Source organism: Triturus cristatus, chromosome 4_1 (assembly GCF_964204655.1).
Source record: "Triturus cristatus chromosome 4_1, aTriCri1.1, whole genome shotgun sequence".
NCBI lineage: Eukaryota > Metazoa > Chordata > Amphibia > Caudata > Salamandridae > Triturus > Triturus cristatus.
Window position 1 is genome coordinate 1,215,211,916 of NC_140585.1, and position 20,395 is coordinate 1,215,232,310.

At 45.0% G+C, this 20,395-nt stretch overlaps 1 protein-coding gene across 9 annotated transcripts in view; it reads right to left on the bottom strand.

Moving 5' to 3' along the window:
- Positions 1-20,395, bottom strand: part of OS9 (OS9 endoplasmic reticulum lectin) — a 241,551-nt gene that overhangs the window by 115,063 nt on the left and 106,093 nt on the right. For all 9 annotated transcript variants that reach the window (XM_085654566.1, XM_085654565.1, XM_085654562.1 and 6 more), the window contains exons 5-7: positions 16,398-16,496; positions 14,868-15,069; positions 1,814-1,963 (exon numbers count right to left, since the gene is read on the bottom strand). In XM_085654566.1, the coding sequence (XP_085510692.1) occupies positions 1,814-1,963; positions 14,868-15,069; positions 16,398-16,496 (451 nt within the window). The remainder of the gene's footprint in view (positions 1-1,813; positions 1,964-14,867; positions 15,070-16,397; positions 16,497-20,395) is intronic.

A 20,395-nucleotide genomic window follows, 5' to 3' on the forward strand; every position in this document is an offset into this window, starting at 1 on the left:
ACCAGGAGCGTTCCAAGCTAAACTTCCCCACTGTTGGAATGATCTTGCAAGGGAGTGTTCAGCACACCCAGCATCTCATGGAGCAGAGTGTAGAAATAGCACAAGTGGCAGTTTCCGAGCTTAAGAGACGAGGTTGCAATGCACTGCCTTACACTTCAATACACCAAAACGGAAGCAAAGGGGAATATTTGGCCCCGGAATATGGCATGGAACCAGCACTTGGAAAAACACTTCAACTGATGTCTTAGATGTGTGTGGGTGATGGTTGGCCGACGTTAGCCACTACAAAGCTTTTTGCATTAATTGTCCCTTTTTAACGGTCAGTGATGTAGACATTATGGGATCTAGAGAGGATAGGATAAGGTCTTGGGTAGAGGTGTCTCTAGTATTTCTGGTGCCACTATTGGAAGCCCAAAGATGAAGAGTGTGTCTTAACAACAGAGGCTATTTATTCTTCAATGTTTATTTTCATATTTCTTTTCCTATTTTGGGTGACATATATTCCTCTTGACCTATTGTCAAAAGGGGTTGCTTGGAGTGATTCTACTGAGCACGTCCGGTATTTGGATTATCACCATTCGTATTTTTTGTCTAAAGAGAATTTTGGGTTATTGCACCTAGCTGATTAGAAGATGAACAAGATAACACAATATATATGTGATTGTTTTAGACCCTCCTGTATTAAACTGAATACGCCTACTTGATTTCAAAGGGCGTTCAGCTCATAACATTCTGCAACTAAAAACTGGCCCTGGAATGGTGACAGTGTATCCTCTTCTTGGGCCGGGTTTTATTATTATTTTAACACTGTGCCACAATTAATCTGTCCTGATGAGTGGGCTAGACTATGTTGGCTGCAAGAGCACACTATTTTGACAGATACTGTGTATGATGACCGCCCTATCATTTTTTTTTCATTCTCATTGTACACAGGTTGAATAAACTATCTATGTCCTGAAGGGTACAACTCTTTTAATTTGTTTGTTCTTAACCACGGCTACACACAAACACATTTTTCACACAAACATGTTTTTATAATTGGTAATAGGCTCATTGATGTTCCGCCAGATTTAACGGTACAATGTTTGCCCAAAGTCCTTTATTGACACTAAAAATGTCATAAGTAGATAACATCACAACATTGTTGGCCGCCCCCACAGTTCCCTTGACGGACTACCTGGGGTTGATCCACTCTTTGCTTAAACAGCCCCTATGATAAGATTTGGGGGGAAACCTAATGGGGTTTCATACATCTACCGGAATCGGTGGGCCCCATTATTATTAATCATAAGATCACTTATTCTTTCCCGTGGAAATTCGTCCTCTAATAGACTGTGATTTAGGTAGATTGTATGAGATTAATACCCTAACAGGCTTGTGGACATAGCATATATCTGGTTAGGATTTTACTCATCATGTTTAGATGGTTCGTTATGGACAAGAAAAGTATATTCTGATCATTTATCTTTCAAAGGTGAATGCAATATATTGTAGAAGGGAGGGAAGTAAGAGGTCTTAACGGGGTTGGTCATTGAGGAAAGAGACACATCTTGATAAGCTTCCCTTCTCTTCCACACAGAGACCAACTACTCAATTTTAACCTCCAATCTGGTGAAACTACAAAAGACTGTTGCAGGTGAAGGATTCGGGTTATGAATACTGCCAAAAACAATTAAGAACTCAAACCTGCTTACTGCCAACCAGGCACAGAGGCGTTTAGTTTTCAAATCCACAGATATTCAGGCTCCTTATTACTAATATCAATTACCAGCTGTGCGTCTAGAAGCATGCATGCACTGAGAACCATTCTCACCCACTCGCTGCTCCTCGCCACTGTCAAGCGATTCCTGCTCAGGAGTGTCAGGATGTGCACTCGTGGGATCTGATCCTGTGTCCCGCCATTCCTCAGGGTCAAGGATTCTGAGCTCCTCTGCGAGCTCTTCCACTATCCGCTTTGTGTCCGCTTTGAGGAGAAACAAAGCAAAAAATGAACTAGTTACTGTTTGACAGGAAGACACAAACAATTCTTAATGCTATACAAATCAAAGTAAAACCTCAGTGCTATCTAATGTCCGCATAAAGTCTTGATATGACCTGGCTAGTGCAATTTATAAGCAAAATCTAGCAGGTAAACTGGGAGCATGAAGGTTTATGGCTGATGATATAAAAAAAATTAAAAAAGAAGAAGTAAATTAACTTGCAGGAATCTCGCTAAGACAAAATACAGCAACAAAAAAAGATTTTTTCCTTACTTGAGAGAGAGGCCATACATTTTTATTACAGCATAAAGTAAAAGTTCAAACATCTCTTAAGGATATCTATTCCTCAACTAAATATGCTTGTTAAGCTTAGAAGTGGAGGTACTGGGCAAGAACTGAGAGGGCAAATAACATATGCCATGGACACCCAGGACTAAGGACTATTAAGAACAAGCATTTGCAAAGCAATAGGTCTTGCATTTATGAGAGTTTAAGCTATTGGCATTGTAAATGACAATGTTTTTTATTTATCTGTTTTGAAAACCACCACACAAATAAAAGACATTATCATATACAGTGCCAATAGCTAATTTTTCGCAAATGCATGATCTATTGCATTGCAAATGCTTGGTATGTGAAGGAGGCAGACAAAGTGACTGAAATATACGCAGGCAACAGTAAATGAAAATACAGTGTACAGCAGGGAAGAGGAGGACGGGGTGGGGCCTCCCAGGGATTCATTTTTTTATGCGTGTTTATATAGCGCAAACTTTACCCGAAGGTGTCAGAGCACTATACAATAGAGCCAGTTACATTACATAAGGACTTCAGAGTACATGAATAACATAAAATATACAAACAGATAAACTCTAAACTCACATAAGAATGGTAGGAAGTACAAAAATATACTACAGATACTAGTGGTTAAAGTTAAATATATACAAGTTGCAAATTCACTCAAGATTACATTTTAAGTAGTGATCGGGGTTGGACAATTATATATTTACAGAGCATGAACTTCTCGCCGTCGTTTGTAAAAAGTACAAAACAAAAACATGAGTCTTCCACATAAACAGGGCGAGTAGACAATCTGGTGTGTGTTTTTGGGCTGGCTCCACATTTGGCTTGCGTGCCCCCGTGAGTAGGTGGCAGGACAAGGGGCATGCCTGACAGGGGATTTTTGTTTAACAGCGAGAACTGGAGAAGTCCTACAAATGTGAAATTATGGGTCTACGCCCCAGTGCCACATTTATGAGGGGATGTTTTTAGAGTGTTTTCACTGTGCATGTGCCAATCACACAAACCCCACCGAGGAGCAGCATACCAAGCCTAGATGTGTACGGAGGGAGCAGCGAGTCATGTGTGCTTTGGCAAGCTTAGTTTTTAATAAAGTTAAAACTGGTCGGGCAGGGACATCTGAAAGAGGAGACAGGGGCTGGGACTTTGCACTCACCCACCGATTCCTTCAGAGCCACAGAAGCTGAGCTGTTCATGTCTTTACTTCAGTTATGTGTGTTGTGGATGGGGGGTGTTTGCGTGTCGAGTGCCTCGAAGGTTTATGCGATGGGTGTGCGTAGTTAGCACAAAGAAGTAAATCTTGGCCTTTCCCGGAGGAAAGTAAAACATCACCTATTTACTATTTGAATGACGGGGGCCCTGGAGCGCTAGCAAAAACACACAGTTCCCTTCTTTCCAGTCTTAATTATTATTATTTTTTTTTAAACAGTGCGGGGGCAGGGAATGACGTTCAGCACTGCGAGCCATTCTTGTTGGAGTTGAAATGGAATGCAAGTTCTACGATTCCTGGAAAAAGAAGACATTTACTCCTCCTACTGTGGTGCTTGCACTGTATTGGCTATGCTGGAATCCATGTTTGCCACCAGTACAGAACAAAACAGAAAGGCTAACAAAATCAATAACTATAACAAAAAAATCTATCGGAGGGAGCTGCGTGGCCTGTCCCGCAAGTGGTGCATGTGGCCCAATTGTGAAAGTGAAACCGCGCATAGCGGGCTGAAAATACCGACAAAAAAAGCGGCCGGCATTGCTAAAGCTGGCATTCCACCTGTGCTCTTTAGATACATTAAGCAAAGATTTCTCGCGAAGGGCTAATGCAAGCTATACAGTAAGGACACAGTAAAAAGGTCCAGTCCTGAAGGGAGGTTAGAAAAGAAGACATGAATGTACTAAGGAGGAACTAATAAGCCTATTAAAAAATCAAAAGCCAACATTTACAAAGGACAGTCACAGCAGCCAATTGAAAGATGGGCGGAGAGTGGACGGAGCTCCAAGTCCATACCTGAATACAGCATGCCTCACAGAGCAGTGCATGCACTGCCCAGGCTCAACCTAAAGATTGCCAGTCACCTTGGATACATGCAAAACAGCAGCCGAAACATGCAAAACTTTAGACAGAGTCAGAAAATTACAGATGATGTGCTTTAACAAAATAAACCTCCTCACAAGTTTCACTGTAAGCTGCAAAGAGCTATGTAGGATGTTTTCTTTGTTGCAGTACCCAAATCACGGGTGACAACATGGGCATCATCACATGAGAACAAAACTCACTTTGCTTCAAGAAGCTTGTTTAAACAAGGCCTTGTATAGCTTGTTATTTGCCTAGTGCTGCTCCAAGGTGCTGAAAGTAGACAGGTGAGAAGGAAAATGAAGAGGGAAAACACGGACCAGGGGAGTGGAATGAGGAGACAAGACTGAGGAAATGAGAGAAGCCTTGTAGATGGTTTGGTGCTCCCCAAAAACAATACATCAGCAGACAGATCGATAGTGCACTTCGGGTACCTCGTCTTCAGCTTGTGACTGGCAGGCAGGCAGGGAGTGGGGAGGAATGGTAGGGAGGGCAAAATAATTAGAACCACGATATGAAACAGAGTTAGAACATATGGTATTCTGTTCGAGTGGCACTCTTACAGGCCGTAAAGAGAGCTGGTAGGCCCATTTCCTCTACCCCCGTACACAAATATCTTAACTAGACTTGTCATGCAATATTCCCTTATTAGAAACATTTCCGGGGTGCGCAGAGCTAAAGATTAATTTGGAGATATGTGGGCTAGGGGCTTTTCATTTCACTAGCTCCTCTGGATTAAGAGGAAGACAAGAGGAACCTGGATTCAGTTAGACATCCACAGAATGCTGAAGGCGAAGTCCTAGCAGCCAGATGAACTAGCCTGGCCTGAACTTGTCGGATAGTGTTCTAACTCTCAGGATAAATTGCCTAGCTGTGTGCTCTGGTAACGTCTATACATGCACATGCTTGGAATGCATTTGGGTTGCAAACTGGTTATGATGGTGTTATTACTCTAAACAAAGGGCACTTAAAGTGCTATTTAAACCATATTAGCGTAGGAAAATGAACAGTTAAGTCTGTTGCAAAAGTGTAACAGTCTGAAATATACAGTGGCTCTGTAGCCCTATAATGTCATTAGTGTTGCAACGGACCTCTATTTATTTTTAGGTTTTATATAGCGCTAGCCAGACCCGAAGGTATCACAGCGCTTTACATGACCATGACAGAAACCCAATAAAGTCGCTTAACATATAGTGCGAGACACTTAGATGAGAGTACAAGCAGAAGTAGAGACAAAGAGAATCGTTAGGCAATTAGGGAGGATACAGTATGCGGACAATTAGCACAGCATGTGTTCAGGGAGAAAACGACATAATAGACGGCTGAAGCACTCAAACAACCGACTACCACAGAGAGTCTAACCCGAGAGCGAGATAGTTATTGGAACACAGTTCAGTTAGCTTGCGTGTTAAAGTATTTGTTGAGGAGACAGAGTTTGATGTCCCGTTTGAAGAAGGAGAAGGAGGGGTTGAATCGTAGATATCTAGGAAGTGATTTCCATAGGATGGGTGCATTTCCAGAAAAAGTGCGAGTCTGGGTTGATTTCCTTTTTAGTATGGAAGGTATGAGGAGAAGTGAGTTGGAGCTTCTCAAAGTTCTGGTTCTTCCGGATTTCATAAGTTTATTGTCAAGATAGTTGGGTGTAAGTGTGTGAAGGGCTTTGTGGGTGATGCAAGCAGTCTTGTAAATACATCTTCCTTCGGTGTGAAGCCAGTTGAGGGTCTTGGGGGCTAGTGTGATGAGTTCAAATCATTTAACACCTGTTGTGAGTCAGGCAGCCATTTTTAGAACTGATCTGAGGGGGGAGTGAGGAGAATTTTCGGCGTCCCTGCAAAGATAGCATTCCCATAGTCCAGTTTGGAGAGGACAAGAAATTGTACTACTATCATGAAATCATCGGAGGGAATGAATGGTTTAACTTTCTTTAGGCGTTTTAATATGTAAAGCACTCCTTTGGCTGAGTTTTTGATGTGGCCCTTCATGGACATGTTTTTGTCCAAGCTAATACCGAAGGACTTCACAGAGTTGGACAGAGTGAGCAATCAATTAAGTACATTTAGGTCACTGAGCCAGTCTTGGATTGGTAGTGGGTTACTTTTGGGGGAGATCAGTATTAGTTCTGTTTTGTTGGGGTTTAGCTTTAGGTGGTTGGAATTAAACCAAGATTGTATCTTGCTTAGTGTGGTGTTGAGATGTAGAATGTCACTGGGTGATTTGATTTTGTAGTAGAGTTGAGTGTCATCAGCATAAAGGTGATATTTTATCCCTGCTTGCTTCAGGATGATTGCAAGAGGTTCCATGAAGAGACTGAAAAAGAAAGGGGAGATAATTTAGCCCTGGAGTACACAAAGACTAGCTGGTGTGCGTGTAGAGAAACCAGAGTTGATTTTAATTTGTTGCGATCGGTGTTGTAGGTAAGATATGAACTTTTTAAATACTGTGCCATTGATACCAGAGCAGATCTTAAGTGACTCAAGTAAGGCAGTGTGATTTACGGTGTCAAGAGCCGCTGATAAGTCAAGTAGGATAAGTAGGCATATATCCCCTTCGTCTAAGGATCTGTGGATGTCATCTGAGATATTGAGCATGGTAGTTTCTGTGCTACAGCCATTCCTGAACCCGGATTTGGAAGGTGTCATGGAGGATGAATTCACCTATATGATGGTTAAGTTGTTTTAAGACACACTTTTCCATAGTTCTGGATAAGAACGGGAGGTTGGAGACACGTCTGAGGTTGTTAAGATCATTGGTGTCTGCCCCTGTTTTTTTGAGAATGGGTGTGATTTGTTCTAGTTGGAGGGAGTCAGGTACACAGCCTGAGGCGAGAGATGTATTGATGATTTTTGTCCAGAACGGGGCAATGATGTGGTTGAGATTTTGCACTATTGAGGATGGTAGTTGATCCTTGCTGTGTGAAGTAGGCTTTAGGTTCACAATTATATTGAAGACTATGTTTTCTGTCACAGGTTCAAAGTCCGACCAATTGGCATAATTTTTCAGTTGAGTGATATCAAGATTGCCATTAGTGGTTTTTTTTGTGGCCGTTTGGTCGTTCTTAAGTTCAGGTGGCGGAGCTACTATGGAGGGTGGTGAGTCGGTGTGGACGGTAAGGCGGGATGACAGATTTGTGACTTGAAAGAAGAATTGCTCAATTTTTGTGACTTTGTCAGTGAAGAAGCTGGCAATTTCTTCACAGCATTCTTTAGTGGCTGCTATTTCGTGTGTGGATGTGGGGGTTGTTTGACGTTTAAAAATGTTGAAGAGCTCACTGGGTCTATTCTTTACACGGTCGAGTTGGTTGCGAAAGAAAGAGGCCTTTTCTCTAAAAATGTGCTTCTTATATGACATATGGGTAGTTCTAAGTAGTGCTATGTGCACTGTCGAGGGGTTTGGTCTCAATGTCCTTTCTGCCCGTCTGAGTTGTCTTCTGTTGTTGTTAAGATCTGAGTTGAAGCAAGACTTTGATTGGATAGATCGCAGTGGTTTTAGTTTGAGAGGTGCTACTTGGTCGAGAACTTCCATTATCGCTGTATTCTAGTGGGCAGTTAGATCATAAATGGTATGAGTGAGAGTGTGTCGCTGTAGTTGGGCACAAAACGATTCCTGGATTCCAGTTCAATTATCCGGGCTTGTTTGATGTTCATAGTCCAGGGCTTAGGTTTATCTACTAAGGCTGGGTGGGATCTGCAGCGGGTATCGATATTAAACAATATGAGATGGTGGTCGGACCAGTCAATGGGTGAGATGGATCTAAGTTCACTGCAGAGCTTATTAAGGTCATTTATTTCCAGAAGGTTGGCGAGGTTCCGGACTGTGGGGTCTTTTGATCTGTTCCAGTGAATATTGAAGTCGCCCAAGAACACGTCCTTTGTGTCAGTAAGGGAGAACCGAGTTACTAGGTCAGTTAACTCTTCTGCAAAGAGGGTGCAAATGCCCAGAGGGCGGTAGATGGTGTGTAGTTTGATAGGAGGGGAGCCTTTGACTTTAAGTTCAACACCAGGGTATTCAAAAGTAGAGTATTCTGTGTTATTTAGGATGGAAAGATGTATTCCTTCTTTGTGAATGATGTCTAGTCCACCACCTGTTCTTTTAGGTCTGCCATGTCTAATGATGTTGGATCCAGGTGGTGTAAGCAGGTCTAATATGGGGGTAGAGTGATCAATGAGCCAGGATTCGGTGAGGAAAGCAATATCAATTTCTTTGCTGAGTAAAGCTTCAGCGATATCTGTAGCGTGCTGAGCTGCTGATCTACAGTTGAGGAGCATGCATGATAGAGGGCAGAGATTATCATTAGTAGAGTGTAGTGCTTGAAGGGTGGTGTATTGAGCAGGAGGTCTGGGCAAGTAGATAATTCTGGGGATTCTATTTGTGCCTACTATAACTGGGATTGTATTGGGAGGTTTTAGAGCCAAATTCTGGTTGTGAGGTAAGATTCACTGATAGCATCAACTTCCACTGTGGATATGGGGCTGTGAGCATGGTGGGGTCTGTGGGACTGACAACATAAGGGAGTAAAGGGCCAGAGGGTGCGATGCAAGGCCATAGGAGAACCTGTGTGGGGAGGCAATTTATCACTTTCAGGAATATCACTTTCAGGAGTGTGAGAGCGGGATAACTTGGCCTTGCTTGCGAGGTCCTGTTTTCGATTTGCTATGTAATTACCTAGGGAGTAGAATTTTTTCTCCATTCGGTTCAGGAGCTGGGTAAGTATCATTGATGCTTCCACCACTGAGAGTGGGAGGGTAGGCGGCAAGTCCTGAGTATATGGGAGGAGATAGCACTGCGCTATGGAGGTTGTCATGGTCGTTGGGACTATAGACTGTCTGTCTGAGCTGAGTTGGGACTGCATTAGTAGCGAGGGGTTTGTCCACTGAGAGTTCAGTAGCTGACGGTCTGTAGTTAGGGCCCGCTCCACCTGGCTTGGGGTGTGCATCGTTGACTTTGGTTACATTGTGACTGCAGGTTAGGGTGGAAGCAAGTAAAGTCAATCTAGTGGTCAACTGCTGGTGGTGTGTGTTAATGGGGGCGGCAAGCTTACTAAGAGTGTCAGGGGGTGTCACAGCGTTGCATAGCAAATCAGTGGGGAGAAGAAGGGGTTAATGGTCCGTTGTAAGGGTGAGAGAGGAGTTTGGAGCAGATGGCCCTGTTGCGTGAGTGAGGTGAAGAGTGACGGGAAGTGTTGATCAAAGATGGTGAAGTGAGAGTTGATAGCTTGAATAAGTATGTTCCCTGTCCTGAAGATGGAAATAGCAATTTCCCCTCTAAAGGATGGGGAGGGGGGACTAGGCGAGTTTTGTTCCATAGGGTATTTTATTGACTTAGTAACTTGTAGGTGGAGTACGAAGATGTTTTTCCTCTTTGCAGGGCGCTTGGAATAGAAGACTAATTTCTTGTTGCTGTTGGTCACACTGTGGTAGGTATCAGGGATTAGTGCTTCTGGTTGTTGTTTCAGTAGTCTGTGTTTGAAGTTCTTTTTTTGCGTTATTAGAGGCATTTTTAGGATACGTGATGCTCTATGAGTTGGTGCCATATCTCAAGAGTGCAGTGTCGGGGGGGGGGGGGAGGGGGGGGGGGGGGGTTGTTGGGGTACATTGATCGAGACTTTTAAAGTCTGTTTACAGTTGAACTGCATGGTAGGGGAAGTAAGGAAACCTGAGGTGTTAGTAGGCTGGGCCGGGTGCAGTGGAGGATCGAGGTTGTACAGTGAGCAATGAGTTTGAATCTGGTTGAATTGGTTAGAAGGCAGAGCTGGAAGCTGTGAAGGAGTGATGTTTTATAGTGAGCAATACGATTGGCAGTTTAGAAGTGCATGTGAGCTTCAATTGTGAAAGTAGCGTGTTAGCCAGTCGCTACGGAGTAGAGTGGTTATGGAGGTGTACAATATGCATTTCTAAATCATAATCAAAAACATCAGATAGGTAAGGATAGTGCTAAAAAAAATAATATGAAAAACTAAGGGTAGAAAACAAATAAGATGGACCTAAAGTAAATGATTGAGAAAAGTAATGTGGGACGTAGATCATAGTTAAGATGGGGAGGTATACAATATGCACAACTAAAAGTCAGCTAAGTAAGGAGGATATACAACGATAAACAAGAAAATAAAATGGACAATAGAAAAGAAGCGTAAAAATAATGTGGGACATTATTCATAGTTATGGCCACAAGGTGGCCCTATAGCCTAGGCAAGTATCGAAGACCACATGAAGTGGTCTGGGCAGAGGAAGTGGTTGGGTTGTAAGGTTGCAAGGAGTGAGGGAAGATGGCTGCCATGGGGACGAAAGCACAGAGGGGCAGTATAACAAAATGGGGGTCAAAGAGAGGGAGGGACAATAAATTCTCATTGGGTTCAACTGTTTTCTAGGTCGTCACCACACAGCAAGGGCTTTTCTCATGGAAGATTCAGTCCTTGGCCGCTTTAGATAAAGCTCTTGGCCACCCAGGGGCCATCATCTCAGTGTATACTCCAGGTACAGGACACCACTCCAGCTGCAGCGTCCAAATCACAAAATGGCCACCTTACCTCCTCTCGAGCACTGGGCTGGATGAGAGGCGATTGTACTGGGCTTGGTGAGAGGCGTTGCAGACAAGACTGCCTGCCGTTTGGGCGTTGTCAGGTCGACCTCTTCTGCACACTGGTCGACTCCTCTGCCTACCTCACTCCCAGGCAGCAGTTGAGTTAAAAAGACTACAGCAGCCTCCCTAAACCTCGGCCCAGCCAAGACTCCACAAGCAGGCCCACCCGCAGTCCGGGATCAACAGAGCCCCCGCCGCCTCCCTCGTCGTGCCTTCAGCGGCTGGCAGCTTCCCCTCTTCACCGCCGTGCCAGACACTCAGGGAAGAGGTCCCTCACTCTGGGCAGCAGTGTGTCCGATACCCATGCAGTCGGCCGTCACACCCGCCGAGCCACAAGTCCTGGGTATTGGGACCTCTAGAGCTGGCTGTTATCCTAAGCTAAAAAGGTTTTTCAATACCTGCCTGATCATTAAGAGGATAACAGATATTGTTTCAATTCGTGTATGTGAAATGTCACTTTAAAATATATAAACAACCAGGTGATTTTGATTAATCATCTTTAATTCACCACATTGGTTACTTGAATGAAGTTGTGGGAAAGCTGCCACACAGGTCTGTTTCAATCTAGAACGCTATTTTCTGGCTATTTAAGCCAGTCAGATGAGAATTCCACTTTGTTTGCACTGTGGAAATGGGAAAAAGCTCATTTAGAAACTATTTCCCATCAAAGACTGCTCCATTACAATGTTTTTTCAAATCACATAGAAGTATAATGATCCTTTTTAGGTCAAGCCTAGCAGTAGCGCGCATGAACTGCTCGCTCTGCGAGGCATGCTGTGTTAGGGTATGCAGTGGAAGCCCCGCCCACTCTCCGCTCATATTTATCATTGGCTTGTGTCATTTTACTTTGTAAATGGGGGCTCCTGATTCATTATGAGGTTTGTTAGTCCCTTCTTGGTACCACCTTGTCTCCATTTGTTATCGCCCATAACGACTGGACCTTTTACTCAGCTCATTGAATAGTCTGCTTTATCTAGTGGGAGAGCACTATTTTGTTTATTGCCACTAATGGGGACAATGGCGGCTGTTTTGTTGTTGTATTTGCAAGCTGAGCATGGCGCCCGCTTTCGGGACACCGCGCTCAGTTAAAATTTTATCTTGAACAGGTTGATGTTGAGCGCGGTGCTCGCTCCAGAAACACCACTCTCCTTTTTTTTTTTTTTTTTAAACTTTACCCAGCAGGGTCCTTGCAAACAAGGGACCTGGTCGTGTGGCCGTGGTCGGTTTTTTTGTTTTTCCACGGACTGCCCCGTGTTGTTGCAGGCTTTTCTCCTTCTCTGCTGTTTCCCTGTGATGAGCCAGGTGTATTGTAGAGCACCGCTTGAGTGTCCGGTCAGGGAGGCTGGAAGCCAGGGGTCTAGAGAGACCACCACGCAGACTTAACACAGGTAACCGCTTTATTTGTTTAACATGTTTGGATATTTTGTTTTTGAATTCGTGCACCCTCCTTTCACAGACAAAGCAGTGCCGCAGCAGCGCAGAGTGGTGACGCTTCCTTCTGTTTGTAATTACTGCCGCCTCTGTGTTTGTTGTAATGCAGAAGTGGCGTCGCTGTGGGATGCAAACTTGTAAGTGTTGTCTGCTAAAGCGGGTGAGATCAACAAGGCTGTTTACGATTAGGTTCGCTCCTGGTTTGTCTTGTTATTTACATAGTTTGCTGTCTGTGCTCAGCCTAGTGTGTCGCGCTGTGTTATCGAGTAAGTAAACTCGCCCAGGTATTCACACACTACCCAGATAACTGGTTTAAAAAGGCAATTTGAAATATGAGCAATACAGCTAGCCTGTTACTGTCTGGGAGTGTATGCGTCTGTAAACAAAGGGGGCAGATTTCGTGAAGTGGTTAGGTCGGCTCCACCAGAGTGCCTCCAGTCTGAGGGGTTTAAGAACATTCCGTTCATGTGCCCAGCTGGGGTCGCTCACTCGCTTACGGATTACCCCCTTTAGCTCTCAGTTATAAGCGGGTTTTTATCACCTTAGACTTTGTGACATTGTATCTTTGTTGAAAGAGAGAAGGCAATTTCTTAACAGTGGTATGAGAATAGTTATAGACAGATAACCTGATTAAAATTACCAAATGTATGTCAAAATAAGTGGACAGACATTTCAAAAGTGAGCTCGTTTGGCAGTATTTCATTGTTTCTCTTTGTGTATCTTTTCCTCATATTTTGGGATCCTGCTTTTGTCCTTACATACATGAAAGAGAACTGTCTGAAACCTTTGAAATATGAGTACCAACATCCAAGGGACAGATGGTATTGGTGCCTGCATAATATGGCATTTGTCTTTGAAAACTCTCTTTTAACCAAGAATGGATGTACGAGTTGTATAAGAACTGTTACAAATATTTTGAAAGTTTTGTAAATTAAAAAAATTAAGACTCACTAATATCAAACAATACAAATCACTGATCACAGACAGTAACTCAAGATCAGCTTTTTAAATTGCAGTTTTCCCCATACTGTTAGATTGTTGTGTTCCAGTGGAAAGTACTGCGTGCATGTGCAGCAGCATACACGATAACAATGAATATTTTAGTTTGTGCTTATAAAAAAAGTGATTCTAGTTTAATTATCCTCAATTAAAAATACTCTTGTCCCGGACTATACTAGTTCTCATTTGCAAAACTTGGATAATATTCTAACAACAGAGGGAAATAGTACACAATATGCATATATCATGTTTGCCATTTCGGAGGTACCAGGGAACACAGATGTGGTGCCTTTGATTTTTCAATTAACTCTGCAGGCCCTCTGACTCTTGTAAGTGAATGCATAGGCACTTTTGTGGATTTCCAACTGATGATCCAGGATTCTGTGACAATACATGCATGATGGAAGGGATATCATTTAGGGGTGAGCAGGGTTAACAGCTGGGACCCCGATGCTACTCCTTGAAAACTAATTAACTACCTTGTATCTCCTTCGGTGTAACTGGGAATTCACTTATTAGTTTCATATGATAGGGTTATTTTCGTATGCAATCTCACTTTTCGCCATGAGGTCAAAGTTTATGCGACGTCACATCCCGCAGTGTCATCATTGATCGAGGGAAGTGTGTTATTCCTTCTGTCCATATGATTTTGGTAAAATGAGCCCAGAGGTTTATTTCTCTTAGCACGGATGTTGTGCTTCTTCTCAGAGGACAGGCAGCTGAGCATTTCACATCACAAGAGTAGGTTTTAACAACCATCTGCAATGCAAAAGGTCTCGCATTTACACGAGTTTAAGCTATAGGCATTGTAAATGACTGCCTTTTATGTTTTAAAAACCAAAACATAATAAAGGCATTTTCATTTACAATGCCAATAGCTCAAACTCGCGTAAATGCGAGATCTATTGCATTGCAAATGCTTGTTTATATAGCGCTTAATACTTCAGTTCTGCTGTTTCAAGGTACATTAAATAAGGTGTTTTACTATTAACCAACCTCATGGAAGTTAGTACAATGGAACATTAAAAGAAGACAAACATTCGGCATAGTTCATAGAAGTCTAACGTGTTTAATGCCAAAATAGGCAGTAAGTGTTCAAAATAAGACAATTGCAGTTTCAATGGGCCAAAGTTTCATCCCCGAACACATTGTGCATGTAATCCTAAACTCCCCACATTCTGGGGCTACATTTAAACACTGTCTAAATGCAAGTGAATGGAAGCGAGAACACGTGATGACTAATGAGCAGGTGCAAAAGCACCTACATTTCCATAGAATACATGTAATCATTAAGGGACGCATGCAAGTGAATTTACCTTTTCAGAACGTTGCTTTAGCTTTGCAGTAATTTGAACTTGTGACCGAAATGGTATACACAGATGTCAGCGGTGAGCATTTAATTTGATGAAGCCTCTTTCTGGCATATGCATCCTGCTTTGCTATTTCCTTTCGTACATTGACCGTATACCAGAAACCCCCAAAAATTAAATGAGAGGAAAAGCATTGCTACTACTCACAGACTTGAGCTTTGACATACTCCATGTACTGCTCAGGGCTAAGGGCAGGTTGGCAGTATATAGACTGCGGTGTGGCGGTGGAAGGGGCTCGCAGGAATGGGTGGTGGCAGATTCTAGTTGTATGCACTGTCAAGACATATGCGCAGGACTGCGGCTCATCAATGCGGGCGATGTAGTCTCCGGTGCCTTCCTCGCAGACAAACTGTACAAAGGGGACAGAAGCAGTGGCATGGTCATTCTCTGGAGCACTAATGAATTGACGGAGTAAAACATGGAACAAGAAATAAGATTGAAGGTTGTAAGTTGGTGAAGACTATAAGGGTAAAAGACCTGGCAAATTCCTGAAAAAAAAAACAGAGGAGTCTCGTACACAGCTAGTGGATACAATAGGATTTAAGAAAAAAATAACAAATGGTGAAGTTCACCGCAGTCGGCTGTGAGAAGTGGAGGTATCATAAGACAACAATTTTTTTCTGTGTAGGATGGAAGTGATACAGGTCTACAAACACCAACTGGATCATTTGAGAGAAGATCAAGTAATGCTTCCAACATCACACACTGTAAGGTTGCATATAGAACTCGTATATTGGCAAGATATAAGCAACTAGCGAAGTCATGCTACCAACAAGAACTATTTTGCATAAAGAAAAGAGCAAAAAGTGGGGGAAAGAGGAAAACCTCAGCGGGTGGGTGGAGACATAGGTTTGGCTTCAAGAGTCATCCTATGCAGCAAAAAAAGAGAGCCAAGCGACAAATACAGAATATTAAAAGACAGCGCTGTAACTGATTTTATCTGAAGCAAATACCCCCTTACAGAAACAAACAAGCTTGGCTAGTCTTCAGCACTTATTTGCTTCCTAACTTATGATACCATCTCACATGGTTAGGTTAATTCCGGAGGTAGCAAAAACGCGTTTCGGGCAGAATAAGGAAATACAGCAGAAGGAGGAATATCTGACACCAGATTTTTCTGCCTCTTCTCCACCGTATGTCTTTCAAAAGCTTTTTAAAAAAAGAAAAGGTTTCCTGTGGTAATGCACATGTAGAGAAGGAGGTCTGACGCACATTGGAGACATCTATAAATGCCTTCGTAGCCACACACAGGTTGGATGCAAACAGCAACCCGACTAATTAATACTAAGCAGGGATTTTGCGTGCCTTGCTAATGGAAAGTCAATGATGTGACTGCATAGGCTGCATGAAAAATATTGAAGCCAGACTCCAAACTGTTGGTGTGTAATTTGCAATCGATATGTGCAACCTGCTTGTATGAGCATCAAACCCAAAGAGAGGCGAACACACTATACTGCTTGGGCAAGTGGTACATATGAGCAGCAAAGGATCACCATTAGGTTCTTCTTTCTCCCCCAAAATGTTTTTCTTTTTAAACTTATGTGTATTGAACGAGACTCAGAAGTTGCATTGTTTGTACAAATCTAACAGAACCGTTTAAGAAACACAACTTTTTTATCAGATACATCTTTCAAGAAGCATGCAAACAGGCGATGCTGAAGCATGCCTCTCACTCACCCTCACTTCTGCTTCCCTGGTCCGGCCGTTCAGATCACACTTCGACCCGTTCACATACAACTGGCTGTGATACCGCTTTAATCGGTGGTGCTTTGTGGCCTGCATGGACAGACAATGAAAAGGACAGCATTCGGACACAGACAGAACAAAAGATTAAGACAGACGCTTGGATAGGAGTACATTGTATGGATCACAATTGTGCAGGGGAATGACAGTCAGACCATGGCCATAGGTGTCAACGACGGTTTAGTAGCATACCCACCTCATTTGAAACAACCCAACCAATGAGGTGGGAGTTCTAAACCCTCCTGGACTCCTAGAGGCCATCATAGCTCAGATTTCATACCAGATGTGTAAGTAGAGTGCTTGATCTGTGTATCATTATTTATCTATATGGAGAGTACCGCAGTACCCAAGAAAAACTGCGGGCAGCAGCAAGGGTGGTTGGCTGTTTGCAGCAGGGATGGCCACAGGGCCTGGCCTCGTGGTCCACTCCTACTGGGTTTGGCTCGAGGCAGGGATGGGCGCAGGGCCGACCAGAGGCCAGGCCATGCGACCAGCGCCCCACTGTTCATGGTTAAACGCTATGCACAGCAGTGGGTTGGCTGGCCATGGGGATGCTGGGTGTAGGGCCTGACCAGAAGCCAGGCCCAGCTGCAACCCTTCCATCCCCCACTGAGCAGCCACTAGTGGGCCAAAGGTAGTGCCCAGCAGGGGTATTGGTTGTATTTTGCCCAAGGGGGTTGGTTGTAACGCAGTTTGGTGTTGAAAATGAGATGAAACTAATTTTTAAAACCCTAAAAACCCAAGAAATTCCCCAGGTCTTGTTTACTGAGCTAACTAACTTGCGCTCCCAACATGCACTGCTTAGGACCCCACAAATTACATCACTCACGACACGTTGAATTACATGATTGATGACATCACAGATGACAATCCAATGAGTGTGACAATTTGCTAAAAGCTTTTGACACTGAATAGTATTCAGTGAGCTAAATTAAGAGCAAATTTTCTGTTGCTTCTGTACTGCTAATGAATGTAAGCTTTAACAACACGCTTGGACTATTAAAAAGGCTTGCATGTGTGAAGGCTGCGGGCTCTCTGAAGAGTTGCCCACAGGACAAAAGCTGTGCTTAGATCGGGCTTGACCACCTAACAGGGTCTGAGAGTCTGTAGGTAGTGGACTCTGTGAAAAGTTGTGCACAGGGGATAGCTGAGCGTAGAAGGAACTTGACAAACTAATGGGGCTTGGGTGTCTGCAAGGAGTGCATTCTCCCAGAAAAGTTGTGCACATGGTGAAGAGCTGTGCACAAAGCGAAGGCTGTGATTAGTAGGGGCTTGGCCACCTAAAATGGTTTGGATGTCTGGATGGAGTGGGCTCTCCATAGTGCTTTGTCCACCTAATGTACGAGTTACTTACCTTCGGTAATAATGTATCTGGTAGAGACGATTCTAGCTACAGATTCCTTCACGTAGAATTATCCCCAGGCCTGAGACTGGATCCGGAAAACTTTTTGCCCAGCATCCCTGTGCGCCGGGGGGATGGCATCACGCGACTCCGCCCAGGCGTCGTCCGCGTACGTGACGTCAGCGAGGTCACATAAGTTCCACCCTGTGTGCCTACGTCAGTTTTTTTCAGAGAACTTTTCCGCGCCACAACGCGGAGCCCGCAGACAAAACTGTGAGAGTATAGGAACAGTGTGCGAAAGAGCAGGAAAAGGAACGGTGAGGAACACCACCATAAATAGCAGTGCCCGACACTGCAGTATCCAAAGGCAGGGAAAGAATACAGGACAGAGCAGCAACCCTGCCAACCTCAACCATAGACAAGGAAGGGGAACCAGTCGGGGACATACAGGGAACGACCAAACTCCAAGACATCCCCATCCCAGATTATGACAACCTCCCCATCAGGAACAAGGCCTGAGGCACAGCCAAAAGACCCCAACCTCAAGGATCGCAAAGAGCCAGAAGTACCAATAAACCTATCCTCCCATGTGACAACGAGGAGGAAAAAGGGGACAGCCCAACAGAAAGAGGGAAAGAATGTACTCCTAGAAGACACAGCCACCCACAGGGAAGCGAGTGCAAAAGACCAAATCACAAGCCCTCGCAGAACGGGGAGGAAGGGCGGGCCGTGAAGGAATCTGCGGCTAGAATCGTCTCTACCAGATACATCATTACCGAAGGTAAGTAACTCGTACATCTGATAGAGACTACTAGCCGCAGATTCCTTCACGTAGAATAGATACCCTAGCCATACCCAAGGGGAAGGAGGGTCTGCGAGAGGACCCCACCCACCTGGGCAGAACAGAGGACCGCCCGGGGGCCGAGTCCAAAAACAGGACGAGGAGCCCCGTCTCCCAGGCAAAGGGAACCCCCCCCCCCACGCCAGCAGGAGGCCACCAACCCCCAGGAAGGAGGGTGTTCGGGAAATGAAGAGAAGCGGAAGATGATAGCCTGTCCTCTCTCAGCAGAGGAAACAAGGCAAGGCGCAGAGAGGCCAAACACCCCACGCCCACGTGATGCAACAAAACCCCCGCCCAAGGCCAAGGAAAGGAGAAGCGAAGGAGAACAGCAACCTAGAGACTCCAAGGAGCAGAGGGAGAGCAAAGGCAATCCCAGACAGGAAGGCACCGAAGGAGAAGAGCAACCTAGAGACTCCAAGGAGAAGAGACAGAGCAAAGGCAATCTCAGACAGGATGGCGCCGGCAGCAAGAAGCAGGCGGGAGCCGAAAAGGGGAACTCAAGGTCACCCAGGAAAAATCGTCCAACGCCCTGCAGGGACAAACTGCGCCCGCAAGGGTGTCCAGAAGACAGGAACCATCCCCCCCCCCCCCCACAGGGAGAAGAGGTAGAACCGAGTGCAAGGCCCACTGGAAGCAGCAGAGAAGGCAGGAGGACAGTCCCACAAAGCCCCAGGAAGGCACAACGGTGCAGAAAGAACAAGAGGGCGGCACTGGCAAGCTCCGCCAGACACCAGGGACACCACAGAACGAACACTCCAAGCAAAAAGGCGAAGAAGAAGGTTGCATCCGCAACATACCATAATGCCACTCAGAGCAGAAGTCCGCAGGCGACCACAACTCCCCAGCATATACCAGGGCTATATAACAGCAAACTCTGTCCCACATAGGGCATGTCATAACCCAAAACATGGGAACCTCTTAGGAGGAAACTCCCGCAGCAGAGGACAACAAAAAAGAAGATCTGCGGCAAAAAAAACAAAACGCAGGAGGCCTATCAAGCAGCCAGAGGGGAAACGCAGAAGGCCCAATCTCAGGCCCAGCATGGTGTGAAAAACCCAAAGGAAAAACACACAGTCAAAAAGGGCTGGCCAGCAGCCAACAGAACCACAACCTCAGCCAGACAACCGGGACAACCCGCCCCAACGGAAGAACAGCTCCAAGAACCAGATCAACACGCAGGTCACTGAGGAGAAAAAGGAGAGGGAGGAGGGGGAGGAGGAGTTGGAGGATGAAGCCCCGCCAAGAATCTCTGGATGGCAGAGTCCGCAGGGGCATGGAACAAAAGAGCACCATCGAAGGGAAGGTCCACCAGCCGTTCTCGAACATTCTCTGGGAACACACTGTCCCGAAGCCAGGCATGGCGACGAAGGGCAACCGAAGAAGCCATGGCACGGTCCAGCACTTCCGAGATGTCCAGAGCGGAGCGAAGGATAAACGCCGCCAGCTCCCGACCATCCAAGACATGGTGTCTCAAATTCACACAGGCACCCTCCTGAGAAGTGGCAGACATATGGGACTTTGCCGAGTCCCACAAGCAAGAAGTGGCCCTAGCCAAAACACACAGTGTGTTAAGGGCCCGCAGAGATGCACTGGTTGAGGCAAACATATTGCGCCCCCTAGACGGTGGAGACAACAGCAGCGGCAAAGCAGGAAAGGCAGACTGCAAAATGGGGCCTCTGGTCGAAGGGTGAAGAGAAAGGCACACTGGATCACGCAGTGCCGGATGGTGGCGGTGCAGAAGGTGCTGGG